The 22,087-nt window shown below is 41.4% G+C and overlaps 2 protein-coding genes across 5 annotated transcripts in view; both read left to right on the top strand.

Moving 5' to 3' along the window:
- Positions 1 to 12,066, top strand: part of DNAJC6 (DnaJ heat shock protein family (Hsp40) member C6) — a 51,620-nt gene extending 39,554 nt beyond the window's left edge. For 2 of the 3 annotated variants that reach the window (XM_037404625.1, XM_037404626.1), the window contains 7 exons: positions 2,011 to 2,163; positions 3,510 to 3,578; positions 4,348 to 4,482; positions 5,982 to 6,242; positions 6,616 to 6,761; positions 8,720 to 8,896; positions 9,798 to 11,680. In XM_037404625.1, coding sequence (XP_037260522.1) covers positions 2,011 to 2,163; positions 3,510 to 3,578; positions 4,348 to 4,482; positions 5,982 to 6,242; positions 6,616 to 6,761; positions 8,720 to 8,896; positions 9,798 to 9,899 — 1,043 coding nt within the window. In that variant the 3' untranslated portion in view covers positions 9,900 to 11,680. Of the gene's footprint in view, positions 1 to 2,010; positions 2,164 to 3,509; positions 3,579 to 4,347; positions 4,483 to 5,981; positions 6,243 to 6,615; positions 6,762 to 8,719; positions 8,897 to 9,797 lie in introns of all 3 variants that reach the window. The other variant, XM_037404624.1, reaches the window with a different exon arrangement.
- A 2,277-nt stretch (positions 12,067 to 14,343) lies between these two features.
- Positions 14,344 to 20,308, top strand: LEPROT. Of its 2 annotated transcripts, none has more exons than XM_037404261.1 (4): positions 14,344 to 14,469; positions 14,646 to 14,721; positions 15,529 to 15,715; positions 16,080 to 16,948. In XM_037404261.1, exons 1-4 carry the CDS (start codon positions 14,454 to 14,456, stop codon positions 16,215 to 16,217), a joined length of 417 nt encoding a protein of 138 aa, XP_037260158.1. In that variant the 5' UTR covers positions 14,344 to 14,453; the 3' UTR covers positions 16,218 to 16,948. The 2 variants fall into 2 exon arrangements, with proteins under 2 accessions (XP_037260158.1, XP_037260159.1); XM_037404262.1 differs by lacking the exon at positions 16,080 to 16,948 and adding an exon at positions 16,955 to 20,308 and having other exon boundaries at positions 14,345 to 14,469.
- Positions 20,309 to 22,087: the final 1,779 nt, after the last annotated feature.

Raw genomic sequence — 22,087 nt, 5'->3', positions numbered from 1 at the left:
ATATGTATTCATTTACAAAAAGAAAAAAGCCTTTGAGGTTTTGGATAGAGCCATAGCAGTTTGAATTTAATTTCTCTCTTAACTTGAGGGGGTTTGGAGCTATGATACTGATTCTGGACTATGAAATGTGGCTACACAGTTCTGCTATTTCTGCTCTTTCTGCAAATGAGATAGGCAATATGAGAAGATATTTTTTTCTTCAAAGACAGACTGAGAACAGGCTGGCAGAAGGAGTGGTTGAATAGATATTAGAGCAAAGGGGTCCCTTGGAGAGTGAAGTGAACAGAGGAGAGCAAGTGAAAATCATTTATAAGCGAACAGGTGACTAGCCCAACCCAAGCTGCTCAGATTCACTGAGAGCCTCTGGAGTAGATGAACGTGAACAAGTGTCCGGACCTAAGAGCAGGTCTCTGTGCACCGCACTGAGCTGCACAGCCTCCCTGCCTTTGGGTTGGCCTAATCCTTTATGATACAGTTTAAGAGCTGATGATGTCAACACATACCTGATTCCAAGAGCTCAGTATGCTCAATTAACTTTTTCTCAGCAACTAATGACTTAAAGCATTTGCAATACCTGCCAGCTTTCTTGTACAGAAATGGTATTTTTTCATTTTGCTAAGCAGGCTTGGGCGATGCTGGGGCTGGCACAGGTAGCATTTACCACAGGATGGCCCTGCTGCCAATTTCTGAAGGCTCTTCTTGAGTCCTCCTTTCTCAGCTAGAATAAAAAAGCCTGCAGGCTTGGGGAGGTTTGCCTACTAGTACACTCAAACACCAGATTTGCCTGCTGTGGTTTTTTGAAGCAAAAGGGACAGGAGCAGTTATAATCTACTTGTACCAAGACTCATGAAGGGAGGGAAGAGATGGAGACTGAGGACTGGAGGGACTGGAAGCAGGAGAAGGGAGAAGAATACAAGTTTCAGTGGAAGAAATTGAGCCACCTGTACATGGAGAAGGCTCGTCTTGCTGCAGGTGTTGTATGCTCAGTCAGTCTGAGAGCTTTTGCGCAGGGGTGGGAAGGTTGTGCAGACACGCATCTCGCAAGGCAGAGGTGCAGCAACAGTATTGGAAAAAGATTTCTGGATATTGCTGAGCTTTGCAAGCCAGATTGGTGCATGAAAGAGAAAGGAAAAGCATCACACAGCTAAATTGTCCCAAGCCAGGAAAGCAAGAAGCACTTACAAGGTAAGTGGAGAGTAGTAAATTCTGAAATATCCTAAATAATGAGTAACATAAGTAACGAGTAGCATCATTAACACAATGCATAGCTTCTCAGGATTGTATCTTTCTTACAGCAGTATATATTGCATCTCTGTTCAGGATGCTCTTTACCTTAAACTTGTTGGCAGGTAAGAATTTGAGTGACCTCATAGAGGTTTCTTTTGTAGGTTGGGCTTGTTGGATTTTTTTAATGTGAAAGACAGTAGACAAAAAAGAAAGACAAATTGATAAAAAATGGGGTTTGAGAACGAACTGGATTTTTGTAACAAGTGATGCTATGTAGTAAAAATAGCAGTTATTTTCTAAAGCTGTTCTGAAAAATCAGTCCTTGTACCCTCAACATATATTACCTTTGACAGCCTAAAATCACCTTTGACTGTGTTCAGCTCTCGAGAGGAAGCAGAATTGCACCAGGATGCTAACTCGAGCTCCAGGCTGTCCCTCACTGTCCATGTACCTATTAGCAGTATGTGCAAGTTGAAACTTTATCTTAAGCATCTAAGTATCTAAATACTGACTATCGACTGCTCCTAAATTCAGCCCCTCTCTTTGGAAAAGACAGATGGGATCACCAAATGTGTTGCCATGACCAAACCATCTGGCTCTCTTGGTCCCTTAGAATTTCGCTAGGGTGCTGATACCTTCCAGTTGCTCTCCTACAGTCGCATGTTGTCTCCCATTTGGTACCTGCAGGTGTTAGGTTTTCTTCTCCACACACCAGTGTCTTTTCCCTGAAGCACATCCATTGTACAAGTTAATGATTTCGTTTTCTCAAATATATTTTTACAGCCACTGCCTTTGATCCATTTGGAAGCAGCCCTAAGCAAACCGGTCCAGACCTCCTGGGTTCCTTTCTTGGTTCATCAGCTGTCCCTGGTGATCCTTTCCTTCAAGCAACAAGAAGTCCTTCACCAACTGTGCACAGTGATCCCTTTCACATGGGTAAGAAAATGAGGCTTTTCTAGTGTATTTAAGTAAATGTGAAATGCTGGCTTTAAATAGTGATGGAGCCATTAAGAACAAACCGATGCTTGCCATAAAATGATTCTAAACCACAGAAACCCCACTAAACAGGAAAGAGCTTTTAGTCTCCAGACTTAAAGTGTATTCATAATTTGAAGTGTGGTAGGATGAGACTAGTTTTGCTCAAGTCTTATACTTAATTAATAAGCTATTTGTACACATGAAAAAAGAGACCATGGAGAATGTCTGCCTGCATATGTCTGTGGTTATGAGGTCTCTTCTGAACGAAACTACCATTAACTTGAGCTAAATAGAGCATGGCATATTAAGCCTGCTAGAGAAAACACACATCCTTTGGTGACTTTAGTTACAGGCATCTGCTTTCTTTAGTTCTGATAGTGATCCTGGCAAAACTCACAGTTGAATTTGACTCTGAAGAGAAGGATTTTTTTTTTAATCTTTATTGGACTTTATTTTTTATTCTTTTTTTTTTTTTGAGATGTTCCTTAGTTGCCCCCTTCTCCTCACATGCCACAATTTAATGTTGTAACCTTTTCATCACCACAGTCAGATACGAATTTGTTTGTGTCTGATGATCTAACACATGTCCCTTGGGTGCAACAGTCTTGCTGGAAAGCCAGAGTGACTATGGAGGGAACTAGCGTGCTGCTGGCACTGCTCACATTGTTGCCTGGGTACTGGATATTAGCTCTGTGAAAAAGATGGTTGGGTCACACTTGGAGCTGGCTACACCAATGAAAGGAATTTAAATGGTATCCCAACAAGATGAGATATTAAATTACAGTGCTAGTATCTGCGGTAGTGAAATGCTGGCAGGGCGAACTGCATAGATGTACAGGCTTTATTTGATACAGGATTAAAGGAAGGACTGTGAGTGTTCCTTCTGGCTTACATTTGTGTGGGCTGCTCTGCTTTGTTTGTTTTCTCCATCCTTTCCCTTTGTGTGTAGAATATTTCCTTGGATTGAGATTGTATTCGGAAACACAAACCCCCATGTATTATTCTGGTGGTAAGGTTTTTCTAAGTAAGTATATAAAGCCTCTGACTAAAGCTATCATAAAATTAACACTGTTAAAGCTGTGTCCTCCCTCACTTGCCTCTGTATGGGTTGGTATGAGATAAGGAAAAAAAACCATTAAATTTGTAATGCACATCACGGGGGAAAAGTTCATTTCTTATTAGCAAATGGTAGATGGACACAGTACTGTCTCTCCTGCTCCTTGCCCCCTGCTCTTCATAGACACTGGATTATGTTGTTTGTGCTGTACTACTTTGGGATATTTATATGTAATCATTCTGCTTAGCTTCTAGCACACCAACAGTTTCCATACAACCAGATGTTTCCGGTGGTTGGGACTGGCCCAACAAACCAGGTATGTATCATAAAAAATCAGGATATTTAACAAGAAAACCCTTAAGGATCCCTGAGAGGAGAGGCAGAAGGAAAATGCTACCAGTGACTGCAGAGAACAGGTTCCCTCTTTCTGCTGTTTAGTACTTTGACTAATACAACAAAACTTCGATCAAGATGTTAGTTAGTTTCATCTGAACTGCAGCAGGTACTCTGTTCCTGTTGTCCTGGCCTCCCAGCCATCCAGGTGAAGATCTAGCTAAGGATTACCAAACTCTTTCTGTTCAAAAAGATCTAGGTTTCTTTCCTCAAGAAACCAGGGCATGAAGTGGGACAGGCTCTCAGTGAGGGTGTGCATAGCTGTGTTTCAATCCAGTGCAGAGCCACGAGAAGGACCTGGGAAATGCTATGCTTTCCTGGGATGCCACTAAATGGGATGCCAGTAGCATGAATCTTTCTAATCTTGGGAGATTATGTATGTCCTACCAAAAATTGCTTCCTAAAGGCTTCTAGTTCTTCAAATATATCTATTTGTCACAATTATTCTGTCAGCACAGACAATCTAGGGAACATTCTTCTTGCTGAGCCTAATTGTGAGTGGGTGTGCGTCTAGTCTGGGCCAACGCTGAGTTGAGACTGCTTAGAAACCTGACAATAGTACACTTCATTTTAACAGCAGTCTTCTAACATCATGTGTCTGAGCACTGGGTAAAGGCTGCACTTATGTAAAATAGGGGAAAAAACCCAGAGTTATTTTTAATCTTATGTAAATTTTTTTTTCCCTCTTTAAGGTGGCCTGGGAATGGGAAGTAAGTCAGCTGCCACCAGTCCAACAGGATCCCTCCACAGCACTCCCACTCATCAGCCTAAACCCCAAACACTGGATCCATTTGCTGATCTGGGGACTCTTGGAGCGAGTTTAGCAGGTTTGCATCCCTTATTTAAAAATAAAAAAATTACCAGCTCTGTTTTGGAGAAATAGCGTGAACTGCCTGGTATGTGACAAGGAGCTCTGTGGGTCCTCTCAACCTCCCTGCATGCCAGTGCTGCTTTCCAGCTTTCCCTTCTGCCTGATTTTCTGTAAGTGCTCACAAATCTGTGCTTTTACTGATCCTCCATTAAAAAAAAGCTGCTAGCAACTTGTTTGGACTTCAGAAGGCTATATGGGTTGCAAAGCATAACCCCTACCCTGTAAGCCTGAGCAGTCTCTGGCTAAGGACGCTCCGTGTTTAACTGACTGGAGAACTGTTGCTACAGACCCTGGAGCAGTGCCTGGGAGGAGACTTTGACTTTTCAAAGCTGCTGGGGCCCCTGAGGAATTGTTTCCATCTAGACCTGACTCATTTTTGTCCTTTGTGAGGAAACCTGTGGAACCTCACTAATCTGCCTCTAATTTGCAGAGTCTGAACCCATTTTCATTTGCATCTGGCTACAAAGGACTGCTTGCTTGACTGCTTAGACAAGCATTTGCTCCTTGTTTTATCTCAGAAAACAATCAGCAAACTCTAAATTGCCAGTGTTAAAAAGGCAGTTCTGACAGATTATTTAAGTTTTCCTTAAAACCCAGCATGTCGGCTTCTCTGTCTCTGTTAAATAGATCTTTTTTCTTCCCTTTGTCAGTGCCCTGAGCTCTTTGCAAGCCATTGTGGTTTTATCTGCTGTTTGTTTTTCTCCTTTGCGTCAGTACCAGCATGGTTCTGGAATTAGGTTTCCCAGTTCCCTCTGCTGGATCACTGGCTGCTCTGCAGGAGGAAAATAAAAAGTATGCCAAGACCCATGTCAGAGCCATCGAGGTGCTTTTAAAACATGTATTCTGTAGCAAAGTTATGGAGTTGAAAAACAAATGACTTGGCAACCGCAGGATATTTAACCGTATTTTTGTTGTTCATGACTAAATCAAAAGCACTCTGTCCAGTTTCCATGACATGTTTTGGAGCTCAATGTTGAGTGTGGATGTTAGTCTCAAACAATAAAACATTAACACTGCGTACCTCCCACCACAAACTAAGCCAGAGGAGCACCTCCTAAAGTAACAAGGTGCTGAAACCCACAGCTCTGTGGTATACTATTACATCAGCACAGTGCTGGGAGATACTATTTCAATATGTCAACTTGACGTTGCCACCATAACACGCAGCAGCTGTGGTTCCCAGTTAGCCACATGTAGCTTTCCCTGCGTTTCCCCAGTGAGCCGCTACTCCAGTTCCTGTGCAACCTTCAGAGGCAGGTGCTCTCTCTTAAGCAGCTTACAGAGCAGTGACAGGAAAGCTGAAGGGCTTTGCTTGATTTTGCAAAAATACCTTTGTGGCAGAGCTGAAAAGAAAAGCCAGCTGCCTAGGGGATTTTGTGTAGCTTCCCTTTTTGGAAGGCAAGGTGGTATCCTGTTTGCTAATGCCAGCTGTCACTCCTTTCCCCATATCTGCAGGTGGCCCTTCATTTGCCAGTAAACCGACCACGCCGACAGGCATGGGTGGAGGATTCCCCCCCTCGCCACAGAAACCCTCTCCCCAGCCCATGGGCAGCAGCAGTTGGCAGCAAGGAGCTGGCTACGGCTGGCAGCAGGCACAACCCAAAGGCCAGCCGAGCGTGCCTCATGCCTCTCCCCAGAACAAGCCCAATTACAACGTGAGTTTCTCAGCCATGCCGGGAGCACAAAACGAACGTGGAAAAGGACCAGCTAATGTCGGTAAGCTTTTCAGAGTTCAGCATCCAAAAGGCTGGCTCCTTCTAACATAGCTTTAGTGCTCAAAAGCCTTAACAGGCTAGGGTCCAAGCAAGTTAGTCATGCTGGTCATTTGATGATATATCAAGTTCAACAGTGGTTGTCCCATCTAGACTCTAAATCATGCTAATATTTAGGAAATCCCATATTCCAAATACACTTCAATAACGATAATTCAAAAGTCACATTACCCTATACCTCTTTTGTGGGAACTGGCACACTCATTAGCACTGGGAGATTGTTATAGCGGTAAGTGCAGGGGGTGGCTTTGGTAGAAAAGCAGTGTTAAATAAAACCTGTATTGTGATAGCAACTGCAAATCTTTTTGTTTTTCAAGACGCAAAACCGAAAGTGTCTGCAGATTTTGAAGATCTGTTATCTGGTCAAGGTTTTAATGCTCACAAGGACAAGAAGGGGCCCAAAACAATAGCTGAGATGAGAAAAGAAGAAATGGCTAAGGAGATGGACCCTGAAAAACTAAAAGTAAGCAATATTCTTGTTTAGGCTCTTACAATCATTCAGCGTGCCTTTTAGTCTCATCATGCTGGAGGCTGCTTGAAACACAGCCCCTGAAAGCTGGAGCGGGCAGTAGGCCACCAGCCATCCTGCATGTAAGGCAGTTCAGCAAAACTTCAGATCATTTAGTGCCAGAACCTATCCTCCTGTTTAGCACTTACATTAGTGCACAGCCTCCGCAGAATGGCTGGATCCCAAGGACCATGTGCTATCTCTCCTGTTTGCTTTCCATAAAGTAGGTGTCTAAACTTGATAGCATCATAAACTGCTGTGCTCCCCATTTGCACGCCAGACAGCAACGAGCTAATGTGACCAGAAAGACAAAGTCATAAACTGCAGGTGCTGGGGAACATCTGGAAGCATCTCCACTGCCTCATCAGAATGAGAAATACTACTTGGAAAAAGTGCCAAATTTGTAAAAAGTCTGTTCTGAATTAGATTCTTGCAAATAAACTGGTAAGAGCAGTGACCATCTCTGCCAGTCCTGCCAAACCCAAGTTTTGGTGAAATGGGGCATGTTCTCACCATGATGAGATTGCCTTGAGGCAGAAAGTGAGAACTTCCTGCTATTTGTTCATATAATAAGTTCTTATGCCTTCCCTGGAGATGTGAACATCCTTTGAAACAGATTTAAAACTCCAAGATTATGTTTCTGTCCTAAACCAGGCTGTGGCAAACAGTGGCTTGCTCAGCGTTATTGTCAGGACTGCTGGTCCTCCATGTCACTCCAGCCCTGATTAGCAGGCACAGCTAATTGAACTAATCCTCAGTCTCATTAATCTTGTCTGCTTTGGAATCCTGTCATCTCTCCTAAATAAACTGGCAAACAACAGATCTATGATGAAGCGAAGGAAATTCTGTCCTGCTCTACATTTGAAATATAAACCCGTGAATCATAATTACAGAAGGATATAGAACTGAGAGTAAAAGCCCAAGCAAACCTCTGGCAAACAGAATGAGTGATTTTTTTTTAAAAAAAAAATTTTTAAGTAAATTGGTTTTTTAACCTTGCGGAAAGGTTTCAACCTTTGGAAAGTGTGTGCTAGCAACCATGTTGAACACGAACGTCAGTCACTTGTAACCAAGCCAGACAGCTGCCAGGCCATCAAGTGGGCAGTAGTTTTCCCAATTCACAAGCTATAAAACTCCAGTGATGTGTACTACTTCATGTGTGCAATGTTTCCCCCTCAGCGAGCTGCTGAAGCACTGAAGCACCCAGCTGATTCTCCCTTCCCAATACAATTCCCCTTGCTCTGATGCATTTTATTTCACTGTACGCTTCAGCCTGGAACTGCTAAATCTATTTACGCTTTGGTTTTCGCATTTACTTCCCTTTCCTCCTCTCCTTCCCTAGCTGTAGGCTAAGATGGCAACCCCTAAGGTGGACTACATCATCTAGGAAAGTGGGCTACCTATTGCTTTATTTGACTGCTGGATTGCAGGTGGCAAGTAGGCATGTGGAGAGAATTGAGGCTTCTGACTTGGAGCTTAAAGAGATTTGCATTGAAGCCAACCTTCAATGTGAGTCTTTGGAAGACTTGGCTCTAGACATGCACAATAGATACACATCCACAGCAGAGTTCTAGTCGAGCTTACTTTAGGTATGCAATTAAGCTTGCTAAAAAGCCACACAGTTAAACATTTCATTTATCTTTTGACTATTCCATCTAATGACTGTTTATAAACTTTAGCAACTTGGTACTTTTAGCAGGGATGTTGCTCCAGTTGTGTCTTAACTTTTAAGCAGTGATATAAAAATAAATGACAAAGCAGAGACTGACAAGTGTACCTTCCAAAGGTTTTCTAAAGCTTGGAAAGAAGTGGAAGATGCTCCTGGGAGTCACTGCTATTCAAATGAAGAAACTTTTTTCCTACTGGGTTATCTAATGTAAGGCATAAATTGAGATTCACATTCTTTTCTCCAGGTCCTGGAATGGATTGAAGGGAAGGAGAGAAATATAAGAGCCCTGCTGTCCACAATGCATACAGTCTTATGGGCAGGGGAGACCAAGTGGAAACCTGTTAGTATGGCAGATCTTGTCACACCGGAGCAAGTGAAGAAGGTCTACCGGCGGGCAGTGCTTGTCGTCCATCCTGACAAGGTAAGGTTTTCCTAGTTTCACATTGTTCAGAAATTGTCACTGTTGTCTTAGTTATAAAGAGTTGAATGTGATTGCTTAATTTATTGGTGCACACAGCTATACAGAAAGTAGTGGTTCAAGGTTTTTGCCAGTTTCTGAAAGGTGAGAACTCTAACTACTCCTAGCCCCAAGACTGTGCTTGGTACATCCTGCTCCAAGCAACAGAGATTCAGATTTTCAGATTTTGTCACCTCACTTTGACTTTAAGCCATGCTGGTGGTGAACAACAATCCAGAACTTCGTGTGTGCTACAGGACATGACGGTGTGATAAAGGCATGTGAAAGGACAGGGGTCTTAAAATCAAATTTCTAAAATAGAAGAATCAGGTTATCCGATTATCGGACTTGTGGTCTTGCTGCTTACACTTGCCAACCGGAGCGCAATGATACCATCTGGGAAACCCTGTGGTGATAAGGAGGCTTTTACTGTTAAGGAAATGGAGGCCTGGAGAGTTGCAGGGTGGTGGGCAAGGCTTGAGAAGGTGTGAGCTGCCCAGAGGCTTGCAGGAATACTGCTTTTATCACAGAACTGTGTGAGGTGGCAGCTCTTTCCCTTCACAATGCAGGTAAAATGCCTCTTGCAAAGCCTGGGTTAAATTTTTTTTGCCCGTGGGACTGCAGTGCTTTATCACACTTGGGGGGTTATCAGCTCTGAGGAGCTGAAGAGCCAAGAAATTCTTAAGCTGTAAACAAGGTAAGCAGCTCTCAACAGTAGCTTATTCTTGTCAAAGATTAAGTAAAAATAATTTGTGGAAAGTGAATGGTAACTGCCTGAGAAAGTATCTGTTCAAATGTCAGCTTTGTAGTTTGATTCGGTAGATGTGATATCCCTCTTTCTGTTTTGTGGGTTTGTTTTTTCCAGGCTACTGGACAGCCATATGAACAATACGCAAAGATGATATTTATGGAGCTAAATGATGCCTGGTCAGAATTTGAAAACCAAGGACAAAAACCCTTGTATTAGGTACTTCCTCAGTCTCCACCACAGACCTGTGCTAGTGCTTATACAGTCTCTTGTCACAAATGTCACAGATCAACCAAACTCTGGCTGGAAGTTCAGAAGTTTCAGAAAACTAAGAGCCTAATACTAATCGTGAAGAACAAGAGAAAGATTTCCTTACACTTGGATCAAGAATACTGAGCTCAGAGGAACTCTAGCCACCTGGCTTGCCATACAAGAGCCATGGGGTTACTGTTTCTTGTAACTTTTATTTTTTTCTTTGGATTCAAGTGGGGTGAGAGAGAATGCAGTCTGGGAAAAAGGTGCAATTGTTCTGTCTCTGACACAGTGTAGCTGGTGAATTTCCTACTTTTTTTCTGATAGGTGATACGGCAACACTTCATTTGACTTCAGTAACTGGTGGTGAAGCCCAAACTTTAATGTACTTTCTTCCCAGGTTTGGATCAAACTTTATCAAAACTAAGTGCTCAGATGTGGTTTAGGAACACTTCTAACAGTCACCATTTGCTGCTTAATTGCTCATATAGTATAGTATGCCTCAATAGGGACAAAGCTGAATCCTGGGTTAGATCAGTGTGGCAGCTGACTGCTGCTTTACACATTAATACTGTACTTCACCTCACAGTCCAGCAGTGAAATGTGCAGGGGAAATTCCTCAGCATTAAAAGACACTTGCTCCATAAAGCAAGCAACAATTCATTGATGTTACACAGCACCTTGTTGGTTTGTTAAACAGCAGTTCTGGGGGAACAGGGAATTGGGGGGAAGGGTGAATCCACATTTGTAAAAGTGAGGAATGAGCATGTACTGCATTTCCCATGAAGTTCTCATCGACAGCTTCAAACCATCAAACAAAAGAAATATCAACAAACTAAAACTCTGCTGCAAAGTTTTAGAAACTTCCCAGTCTATAGATAACACTTCCTCCACTCCGGAGGATTCAGAAGACTTTTTCCAGCCCACCTCTATCACCTCTATGCCTTTATTAGCTCCACAGCACTTGGCCAAGACTCTTGGCAGAGTGCAACCTCTTGCAACTTCACTTTTCAGATCACGGTGTACAAGCTGTCACGTAAATGCCTGTGGACCAGGTCTGGTCTTTGAGGTAAATACAGTGCAAATTGATTATCTTAAAAGTTTGTATTGGACCAAAGCAATAATATCAGAAGAAAATATCTCTGATGCTAAAGCTGAAGCATCTTTCCTAGTTAAAAAGCAAATTACACTCTTCACCCCAAATTCTGGCGATCTCCTTTTGTAGAAAAACTAAAGCTAGCAGTTTATTTACCAACATGTTATATCTGTATTTGAGCTTTGAAAGGGCAGGTATACTCAGAAGATGGGCAGGAGATCATTTGTATTTACTGCTTAAGGAACAGGTTGTCATCGGATGCGAGTCTTTAAAGCTGGTGGTTTTTAAAGACAATCCACTTGTTGCACTTAACACTTTCAAGTGGCAAAACTTACTGCAAAGCCAGTGTGTCAAAGTACATTGCTTTCTGTATAAAAGTCATCCTTTTGTTGTATTGGTCCATTATTTACTACCATTAACTGAAAATGTGAAACCAACACATAGGTCTCCTTTTATATAAAAGACCTTAAGATAATAGTAACAAACTGGATGTTATTTATTAATGTTTTGATCCAGTATGTGCTTGTCTTATTTAAAGAGATAACTGGAATGTGAATCATGTTCCTGTGATTTGTTGGTTTATTGTTTCTCATTCACATTTGTAGATATTGTGACCTATGCCTATATAATAAAAAGAATCTCATTACTATAACGTACTTTTTTTAATGACTAAAACTACATTACTAGCTTTGTATTGAGTTTGTCATGGCACATAACTCTGGACACTCACATGTTCACAAAATACAAATCCATCGTTAAACTTTATCTACCAAAAGAAACCCTACCCCATTTAAGCTTTGATTACTTCCATCCCTAATGTTTTTATGGATGCATGAAAGTATTAGGATGTATGTATATCAAAATAGTTAACTAAAAAAAATAAAAATTTCTTGTCATATCTGGTAGTGACAGAGGTTATCAATGTTCAGGTTTACTGTTTGACTAAATTATTGTAATTTTTGTAAATACAGTATATACTCAATTAAATTGTGACTGGTCTAAAACATTTGTATATACATTAAAAAGCTCAAATTAACATATTCGGGTATGTTTTGTGCTTGGTGGGGGGAACCCTTTACCTTCGTGCTTTAAACAGTTCAAATTAACTTCTGTAAATGCAGGATAAGCAACAACAAATTTGTGTGTGGTAAATGAAAGTTTTCTTTCATCTACAGCATCTTACATGCATGAGTAACATCTCTGCCTTGCTCTAGTGCAGTGTTTGGTGGCACCTGAGCGGTACACATAAAGGTAGCTGTAAACTACTAGCTCTCAAGACAAATACTTCTTTTGTTCTAGAGCTTTGATTTCCTTGAAAGCAAACAAGCTACATGAAGAAATCAGTTCCTATTAGTGCAAGCAAATTGCAAGGGCTTAGTTTAGAGACAATTTGTAATGGGAAAAGATGCAGCTTTTCATTCTTAAGAGGCAAAACTCTTCAACTTAGCTGAAACAGAAGATGGCAACCTAACTTTTGTGTTTTGATGGTGGGTTTTTTTTAGACAAGTGCATATTCGTGTATTTATTGTAGGTCTGAAGCAGTTCACATTAGCAGCAGCTGTACCCTGATGTAAGCTTCTGATTTAAAGAACGAAGTCAGAATTTCTTAGTGACTAAGTATCCTTTATTGGCAGCGCTGGATGCACGGGGGATCCTTCCACCAAACGTGCATGTTTAAGGTTGCTAATTATTCCATATTTATACAATGAAATAATGATTATTCAACTAATATCTATACATATTCATTATCTAATCCCATCTACCCTCGCTTTGCATGTTAATTAGCTTATCAGTCCTTCGCGCTTGTGCAAATTCTTCCAAGAATTGTGGGCAGGGGTCTCCGAGACGTGGGCAGTGGTCTCTAGGAGGAAGGCCGTAGGTCTTCATCATGGTGTACTTTTCACCTTTTGCTCATTATGTGGTGGTCTTGCACATTTGCAGTGTTCTTATCAATCTGAGGTAATTTATGCCCTTGCTGGCCATCTGCTTTTCTTACTTAATTATTTCTTTTACCCTTATCTGTCCTTTCCTGCTGGAGTGTTCTGCTAAAGTTTTAACATAGAAGGTCAGCAGATAGGCGGATGTCTAACAAAGGTTAACAGGACACCGAAGGTAGATGAGTAACATATGGCGGTACATGATATCTACAATTGTTACAGTGGTTAACAAACATTATAATGGTTATTCTTTTATTCTAAAGTTAGTTCACACTAACTGTGAGGTTAGTTCTATCTATATTGTATCTATAACAACTCCCAGGCTGTTCTTACTTGTTGATGACAGCCGAAGGCTCTGTTCTGCTCTTACAGCATGGGCAGGGCATGCAGAAAAGGTCTGTGCAGCATTTTCTGTCTCAAAATAAGCCCAGAAACACTGAATGCAGCTGCTGCTCACTGTGGTCAGACCATAACACCACAATCCTGCTTCTGCTCTGGCGATACGCCTTGGCCGCTGGCGGCATTGCCTCCAGGTCGGTCACTGAGGCCGTGCAGTAACTCGTGGGTTAGTGTGCCAGGTGATTATCCTAAATTAAGACATTTTGGAAATTACCTGCTGCTCTTGGGCTACTATGCTTCAGAGATCCACCACCAAGTGGGTCAGCAAATGTAGCAGCTGGAATTTTCACTTGAAGCATTTACCTACTTAAGCCTGCTGTTGTAATTAGGCAGTCTTTTTGGCTCTAAATTACATAAAATTAATAATGAAACTGGGGGAATAAACCTGTACTAGAGAAGATATGAAATGAGAAGGAAAGCTAGAGGCAGATGGGACACAGCTGATTAAAACCTCCCTGGGCAGATGTACCCAAAGGGCTGTGTCAAATGTCCCTCAGAAAGGCTGTTCTTGGGTCAAAAACAGGATCTCAAAAATCTTAAAGCTTGAAGCTTGAAAAACGTGTTAAAAGCGACGTGGCCTGCTCTGTGCGGGATGCAGGCCCAGGGGAGGCACTGGTGAGGCCTGCAGGCATCTGGGCCCTTTGCTGAGGTGAGAACAGGGGTTTTCCGAAGTTGCCCTCAAAATGGCTGCGGTTGACGGCCGGGGGCTCTTTAAAATATGTATAGACGCATATGCGTGTGTTCCTGCGCACCTGTATATACCGGTATTTGCACACAAATACACCACACACAACGATACAGAGGCATGTTTGTGTGTACAAAGAATTAAACGCCCGCCCCAAGGCCTGACTGGAGGCAGTGTAACCATGGCGACGGGCGGCCCGACCGCCTCCTCACAGCCAGCCACCGCCCGCGCCTTAAAGCGACCGCCCCCCTTTTCCGGAGCGCGGCGGGGTAGCCCGGCCACCGCCGCCTCCGTGGCGCCGGCCCTTTAAGGCGGCCGCTCACGTGGTGCGAGGCGGGGCGAGTGGTCGGTAGGCGGAAGTCGCCCGTCGCCACCTCAGCTCGGCGTCGTGCAGCGGCCCGAACATGGCGGGTATCAAAGGTAGGGAGCGCTGCCGGCCCGCCGCCCTTCCCCTCGCCCCCCGAGGGTGCGGTGCGGCCGCGCTGCTCTTCCACGGCCCGGGCGGCGCCTCGGCGGGGGCGGGCGGGTGGCGCGGGGAGCGGTGACCGGGGACGGGTGAGGCAGCTCCCGCCTCACCCCGCCTTGTGCCGTTGCAGCTCTCGTGGCCCTGTCCTTCAGCGGAGCCATCGGGCTGACCTTCCTCATGCTGGGCTGCGCCCTGGAGTACTACGGGTGAGCCGGCCGGCTTCGTTTCCAAAACTTGGCCTTCTTGGTACCTGTTAATTGAGGTGTTAATCTCATTTAGTTGAGCTCTTTGGCTCTGGTAATCTCCCGGCAGTCACCTGCTTTCTGGCTCTTGACACCTGGCAGCTTGTTGTGCTTAAATACCACCTCTTAGCCAGGACCTGTGTTTCTGTTCAAAAAGTGACTGAAAACAGCTTTATACTTTCTCAGGAAAAGCAGTGCCATCTTGCTAAACAGTGGTTTTTACTCTCGCACAATTCCTTCCCTCGCTTCCCTGTTTCTTCAAACGCCCAGGACTCCGGCTGGGATGTGTCATTCCTCTTAGATGTCCAGGTGACGCTAATGGGCGCTTGGGCAGGGAGGTGATGGTGCCAGGGCGTGCCTTCGCGGGCGCCTCGTTCATACTCCAGGGTCCCTTTAATTTGGGAAAGTTCTTGGTTCCTGTCCCGCCTGCCCGCGCTTCCTGTTCCCTGTGTGGTGGCTGTGGGTTTTGTGAGGCGGTGATGTGAGTTGAATCAGAAAGATGGTGCGAACGTGAAATAAATTACTGCTGGGCCCTCTGAGAGGGTTGCCCCGGCGCTGTGCGAGGCCCTGTGGGTGCTGGTACCAGTATGCAGGGAGAGCGAGGTGGGGCTGCCCGTTTGGGTGAAAACTTGTGGTTAAATCACGTAATCCACTTCTCAAACCATAGAGTAGGATTACAGCTACTGCAATTAATTCGTCTAAACAGAAGATACTTTTTACTGAAGCATCCATCTAAACTGATCATGTATTTCCTTTTTCGCCTCTCCCCAGTGTGTACTGGCCTCTGTTTGTCTTAATATTTTACTTCATCTGTCCCATTCCCCACTTCATTGCAAAAAGAGTGAGTGATGACAGTGATGCAGCCAGCAGTGCCTGCAGAGAATTGGCATATTTCTTCACAACTGGAATTGTTGTTTCTGCCTTTGGATTTCCTATAATCCTTGCACGGGTTGAAGCGGTAAGTTCTGCTTGCTGATTTTAAGACACCAGTTACTGATGTCTTTAAGATTACTTTAAAGTGCGCGGTTGCTGTTTGTAAATCCTGTCCTTAACTTCGTTATTGCAGTGTTTCTAGATTCTGATGAAAATAGTTACTCTGCTGAAATTTTGTCATCTTAATGCTGCTTTTTGACCTGAAAAAAGGACTTGTGCGACTGGAAAGTTGTTAGCTGTTGGTTTTTTCCCAGATTTGTTTTGGTCCACTATGAGATATTATCTATTATCTCCTCCTACATCTCGTGCCTCTCTCTCATCAACTTTTGCACCGCTTCTTGTGCCACCTTCCTTATTTTTATTTCAGAATGTCTGCTTTCTCCATCTAGGATGCTGAAAACTTGGTGACTGGAGTGCATTATCAGTTAAAAGATAAAAGGCCATACTTCCACAGCTGCCCTTCTGGTTTTCAAAGCATTTCCAAAGCTCATGCTTTGTCCCCTCAAAGTCAGAGGAAATTCTGCTAGCTTCTTTTCTCTTTGCTTTCTGAACTGCTCTAAAGTGGTGAGATTTTTGTCATGATTGTTTGCAAGGCAAAAAAACTTTTGTCCTGTCTCCGAAACTACCCAGTGACGTTTCTGTGTGTTGCATTGTTTCTCCCCTTCAGTCTTTCAGTTTTGCTTAAGACTTGTGTGCTTAGTTGTAATTTATTTGTAATGCACAATTTCCTTGACGCTGCATTTATTGTTTTTAAGTTGTGGACCTGACAGTAGGCAGAAGCAGAGGTGACCACGAGGGGGAACTCTAAATCATAGCTGTATCTTTTCTAAGTAAATGTCACTTATTTTAGTAAACTTAGTCAGGCAGATGGTTAAAGAACGCTATTTACCTTGAAGACCACGTACTGTTTTCTATGCTTGTTATTAATGTTTATTTGAAAGGTGATCTTTTATTTTGTTGCATAGCAATTAAGGGAGAGCGCTAGTTTCACCAGATATTTCTATGACTTGGTATGTTTTACTGATTTGTGTGGCAAGGTAATTATTTTGTTCTAAAACATAGCATTATTAGCCTGTCTGTTGAAGTGTTGTATTAGTAATATGAGTGGTTGCTAATTGAATAATTAGTCACATAAATTTAATTATTTATTGTTTGTCTTTTAGCACCTTTCTGTATAGTTTTAGTTTATCTAATGCATATAAAAAACTGGCCTGAACCTGACTTGTAAGAACTGCTTTGATTGTTTCATTTCCTTGCATTTCAGATCAAGTGGGGAGCCTGTGGTCTGGTGCTGGCTGGCAATGCAGTAATTTTCCTTACTATTTTAGGCTTTTTTCTTGTGTTTGGTAGAGGAGATGACTTTAGCTGGGAACAGTGGTAGGACATCGCTCTTGATGCTGATAATATTTTACAGCATTTATCACCATATGTATACCCTGTGTGTGTATATGTGTATATATTATAACATATGTGTGTGTGCACGCTGACATGTACGTATGTGCATATGCATGTAGTTTTCCATTATCAGATCATAACATGCTTTTTAAAAATGCATTTCTACCAAACAGAAAAGGCCCCTGTGCCAACTGTCTTAATGTATTCTGTAAAAGCTGGAATCACTGTTGCGAATTTGTCCCCATACAAGTTTACAAAGTGTAAGCTGTTTTAGTAATTTTTTCATTATATATGCACTAACTTTTGTTATAATCACAGTAGTATCATTGATACATGTGATATTGGTCAGCATGCATCTTGGGTTTTTTAACTGTAATCAAAATAGGCCAATATAAAGATTATCCTACTTGGTATTGTTCAGCTTGATCAGTTTTTCTGCTTTGATTAGGGATGAATGAGTACTTGCTTGCCATTTGAGTAATTATTATTTTAGTGGGGTTTTTCTTGATAATGTGAAACCAAACATAAGTTACGCTAACTCTTTTACTACCTAGTGAAAGAAAAATAAAATAACCCCAGTTAAAATTCTTCCTTCCACTTAACGGTGTTAAATTAAAAAAAATAATTCTCCACCCTGCAAAGATACTAGGGCTTTGTCCCTATTCAACTTAACAATTGTGGATAGATTTAGGAAGAATATATTTTGATGCCGCTTTAACGCTTAGAGCCGACATTACTTCTCTTATGAAGGTTCACAAAAGACGAAACAATGCTCAGGACACTTACAATCACAATGTAGTATTCAACTCTGTATTCTCAAGTGTGAAATGCCTGAATTGCGAAGAAGTGAGTGTTCTGCTAGGTAGGATTTCCTATCTCCTCAAGTTCTCATTGCTTTTAAAACATACTTACTCTACTACTAATGTTTTTGTCTGTGAGAAAGGATTGTTATATTAAGACACTATATTTTCAAATAGCATTATCCTAGTAAACATTCACGTAATCATACTTATAAAAGGAAACTTTACTGTTTTGACTCGCTCAATCCTGCAAATTGTGGAGGCATGTAGTTTTGTAGAAATGCATTCTGATACAACCCTAACTCTAGAAGATATTTCAGTAATCTGCAAAGGGGTAAAGGAAGAGACCCCTTAGTTTATTTTTTTATAGAAAAATGGACATAAAGAGGTTTCTTCTCTGTGAAATATGAAGCTGAATTTCTGTGTAGGGTGTGTATTACTGTGGCAAGTTCTTTAGACTAGTAGATTGCATATGAGTTTTTTATAGTTACATGAGTGAGTTCACAGCTGACTGCTATCACCCTGTATAGTTGTGAGGGATGCTGTGTAAGGAAGTAGTAGAATCCACCCTGCAAGATGTGGCAGCTTCACCAACGCAATGCTTTTTGCCCCCTGAGTTGTACAGAACTACTTAATGCTGCTCTTCAAACTCTCTCAATACTTGTGTACTGCAAAATGGTGTCCTGTGGATTGCTGTGCAGAGCAGAGGTTCACAATTTAATGAATGTTACATGAGCACTCCAGTACTAGTTATGGAAATCATTCTTTGTCCAAGTAATGTAATACTACTTAAGCAGGAATGGAATATATAGGTAGGTTAATTACGTTTTAAATTTAAACTTCAGGTGTGCATAAGGTGAATCATTCAGTGCTGAGAAATGCTGAGTAGCTGTGTTTTATATTGAAGTGTGTCTAGGTTGTTACTCTTGTAAAAAAAGAATTAACATTAAAGGACAGGGGGGTTTTGTCTGGATGTTAATGCTTCATGGAAGACATAGCAGGAATACACTTGTAAAGATGCTGTGCATAAACAAGTTCTTTTACAGTGTCTTCTTCCTGACTTTAGATGAAATCTGTTGGACCCTACTGATTTATAAAGTACTACTGTGGAAATTATTTGTTCTAATTATGAGCAAAGTTGTTTAAACATAGTTTCCACGTATAATTCCTGCTCTGGTTTTTGAAGTTGCTTTTTTTCATCTACAATGGCATTTTTTATTCAAATTAGTGAAGTAAAACAGCAACAATAATACACAATTTAAGTGCCTGATCCTATAAATGCCTAATGTCATTCCTAATAATTCTATTGAACTCCTGTTAAAATACTCATGTGCTTGCATGGTTAGATTCTTGAGTATTTTTACTCAGAATTTACATACCAAAGGCTGCGATGGAAGTCTACAAAACTATTCAATTATTGATGAAATTTTGCTTTCAAGACAGTGGTGTGAAAAACAGCTGAGATTAATTTTTCTTTAAATTAGAGTATCAGTATTTGTAGGATCTGTTGTAGATGTTAGTAAATAGTGTGCTTGTGGCGGACTGGGATACAGGCAGTAAACATGACAATCTGAAATGAAAAGGAGGACTAGAAAGTGTGGTCTTGAAGAGAGGTTGCTTCCTTGACAAATTACTCTATTGTACTGTATTTCCTTTGGTATTACTGTGGTTGGTGGGGATCTCATGAAATGGCAGGTAGATGCCGAGTGGAGAAGGTCAATGTTTGGGTGTTGTGTGTTTTGGGGTTTTTTTTTCTTCTTTTGAAGCAACTACATGCACTAATCCTTAATGTGAACTTCATGCAGTTTTCACCATGGACTTTTGTTTTTAAATGTTTAACTTTAAAAATTGTGTTCAGTGTTTAAATTGTGGAAATCTTCCTTGACCTCTTTAAAAGTAAATTTGCTTGAATGACTCTTTGATAGCAAGTAGGGTAAAAAAAAAAAACCAAACAAACAGTGCTTTTTTTTATCAAGAGCTTCACTCATTCACACAAACCTGGTGCTTTGATGGCCAGTACTGCAAATACTGGCACTATCTACCAGTAGCCATTTACTGTGGTTTCTCTGAAATTGTTTTCCTATATGGAAGTGAATACTATGTATCCAAAGTGCCTTAATTTCAATAATATGCTGATTTTGTGAATGCATATACATGGCAGTATCACTGTTTCATAATCAGCTGAAAAATCTGTTACTGTGGTTTATAAAGCTTCCTTGTCGACTAATCATGTTTTCTGTAATTCAGAATGCAGTGCAGCTTTTGTAACTTTTGTAAACATTATTTTTATTTTCTGTGATTGCCAGGTTCTTGAGATGATGAAGTATTAAAACATGGAAATTAAAATATATTCTACTTTTCTTTTCAAATTGTCTAATAAAACTGACTTTTTGAATTGCTTAATAAACATATTTGATGCTTAAGTATTTGTCTGTCTTAAATTTCAAGAGGTGACAACAGAACTCTCCTGTGCAAGGAAAGGTAAGAGAAGACATCCAGTGGTGCTTTCATAATGGTGTAAATGGTAGAGCAAACAAATTTCAGAAGCCGTGATCTAATTGCAGTGGGTGGAATTCCTGCTATGGCATGCATTAGAATGTATTGTAGAGGCCGTACTCAAGTATGCGAAATTATCATCACTTATCTCTTATGTACACAGTAAATCTGTGAGCTTTTTGAAGGCATTCAAAAAAAGCTGGTATGTAAGGTAGCACTTGACCTCTTCTGCTTTCCTTGCTTCAAGAGTCCAGAGTTTGACACATCAGCTCACAGTCAGCACTTATGGGCAGGGATGCAGAGGGCATCAAAGCTGTCCGTCTTTTCTAGGTCGGTACTTCTGTGGTTAAGTTGGTGAATATATTGAAGTGGGTGATTTTGATCTTGTGAAAATGAAACCTGCTCAGTTATTAATCCATTTGCAAAAGCACCCACCATCAGGAGAAGGCTATAGCTGATGTGTTCTGAATAGCTGATGCTTTCTGTTTACAGCAATAATTTGAGCAACTAAGCTTTGGACAAGGTGAGTTTATTTGAGCTTTGAATCGGTTAGCTGCTAGCTTTGCCCTCTTTTGCAAAACAAATGTTTGGGATTGCTGTTTTGTACTGCCTCACTCCACTCACGCTTTGCATGTAGAGTAACTTCAGGCTCCAGGCTTGGTTCCGTAGCTCCCTTATTTAACCTGGTTCTGTATTTGCTAGTATTATCTGTGTGGTATAACTTCTATTTCCTATCCCTCCCACCCTTGTTCTTGTAGCTGCTTCTTTTTGTAGTTAACAGCTGTTCCCTGCCAACATATACCTAGCTGAAGGGAATACATAAAATACAGAATTATAGAATCATTTAGGTTGGGAAAGACTTCTGAGATCATCAAGTCCAACTGTTAACCCAGCACTGGGGTCAGGAACAGGGGGGTACCTGCTCACAGGTACCAAGATCAGTTTTGTGCTGGTTTCGTAGTCTCTTCAGCCCTCTAATAAAGCTGGTAACCTTCCAAACTAGTTATGACCTTGGGTAACTTTCTAAAAACTTTAAACAGACTTTAATCCCATAAAATGAATGTAAGCTCATTAGTACCCAAGAGTTAACTAAGCAAACTTGTCCTGGTAAGCCACATGTAGATATTTATTGTTAAACTGAAAATTATGTAAAGCTCTAAAATTATCTCTATAACCCTGATCTCAATTGTTATCACAGCACAACTTTTAAGATACTACAGCATTTACTCCACAGGGATTGTTTCTGGTCTATGATAATAGATGAAAAGACTATTTCATTAAGCTGGATGCACACAAGGTAGTAATGACTGATTGATTTGTTTAAGTGGCCCCTGCAAATACATGACCAGTACATACTGCAGGGCTTTACAGGGAAGTGTCTCTTAATGCTTCTGTACATACATTATCGACTGGTGAACTGTGATTACATTTTAAAGATCAGCTGGATGCTCTTACAGAAACATTTTCTCCAGTGGCCTGTTCCTGTATTTCTTTCACATTTATTGTTTTGCTCTTGTTCTTGGTGTTGAGGTTTATTTCAGCTGTGTCTCTAGGTTATTATAAAAAATTGATTAGTTTTCTATGCCCCATGACTAGCGCTTCAGCTGGGGTATGTACTTTTTTGCAATTACTGCTTCCCATGACTAGCTGTAGATTTTAACAAATATTCTGGATACTACTGCTTTCTAATGGTTCATTTTAAATGG

Source organism: Falco rusticolus, chromosome 11 (assembly GCF_015220075.1).
Source record: "Falco rusticolus isolate bFalRus1 chromosome 11, bFalRus1.pri, whole genome shotgun sequence".
NCBI lineage: Eukaryota > Metazoa > Chordata > Aves > Falconiformes > Falconidae > Falco > Falco rusticolus.
This window is presented reverse-complemented; position numbering and strand designations above follow the sequence as displayed.

What these genes read in the sequence shown, in the direction of transcription:
- LEPROT (XM_037404261.1), top strand. An exon ending in TGCGCCCTGGAGTACTACGG is followed by an intron (nt 14,722 to 15,528) that starts GTGAGCCGGCCG and finishes GCCTCTCCCCAG; the next exon opens with TGTGTACTGGCCTCTGTTTG. An exon ending in TCCTTGCACGGGTTGAAGCG is followed by an intron (nt 15,716 to 16,079) that starts GTAAGTTCTGCT and finishes TTCTCCATCTAG; the next exon opens with GATGCTGAAAACTTGGTGAC.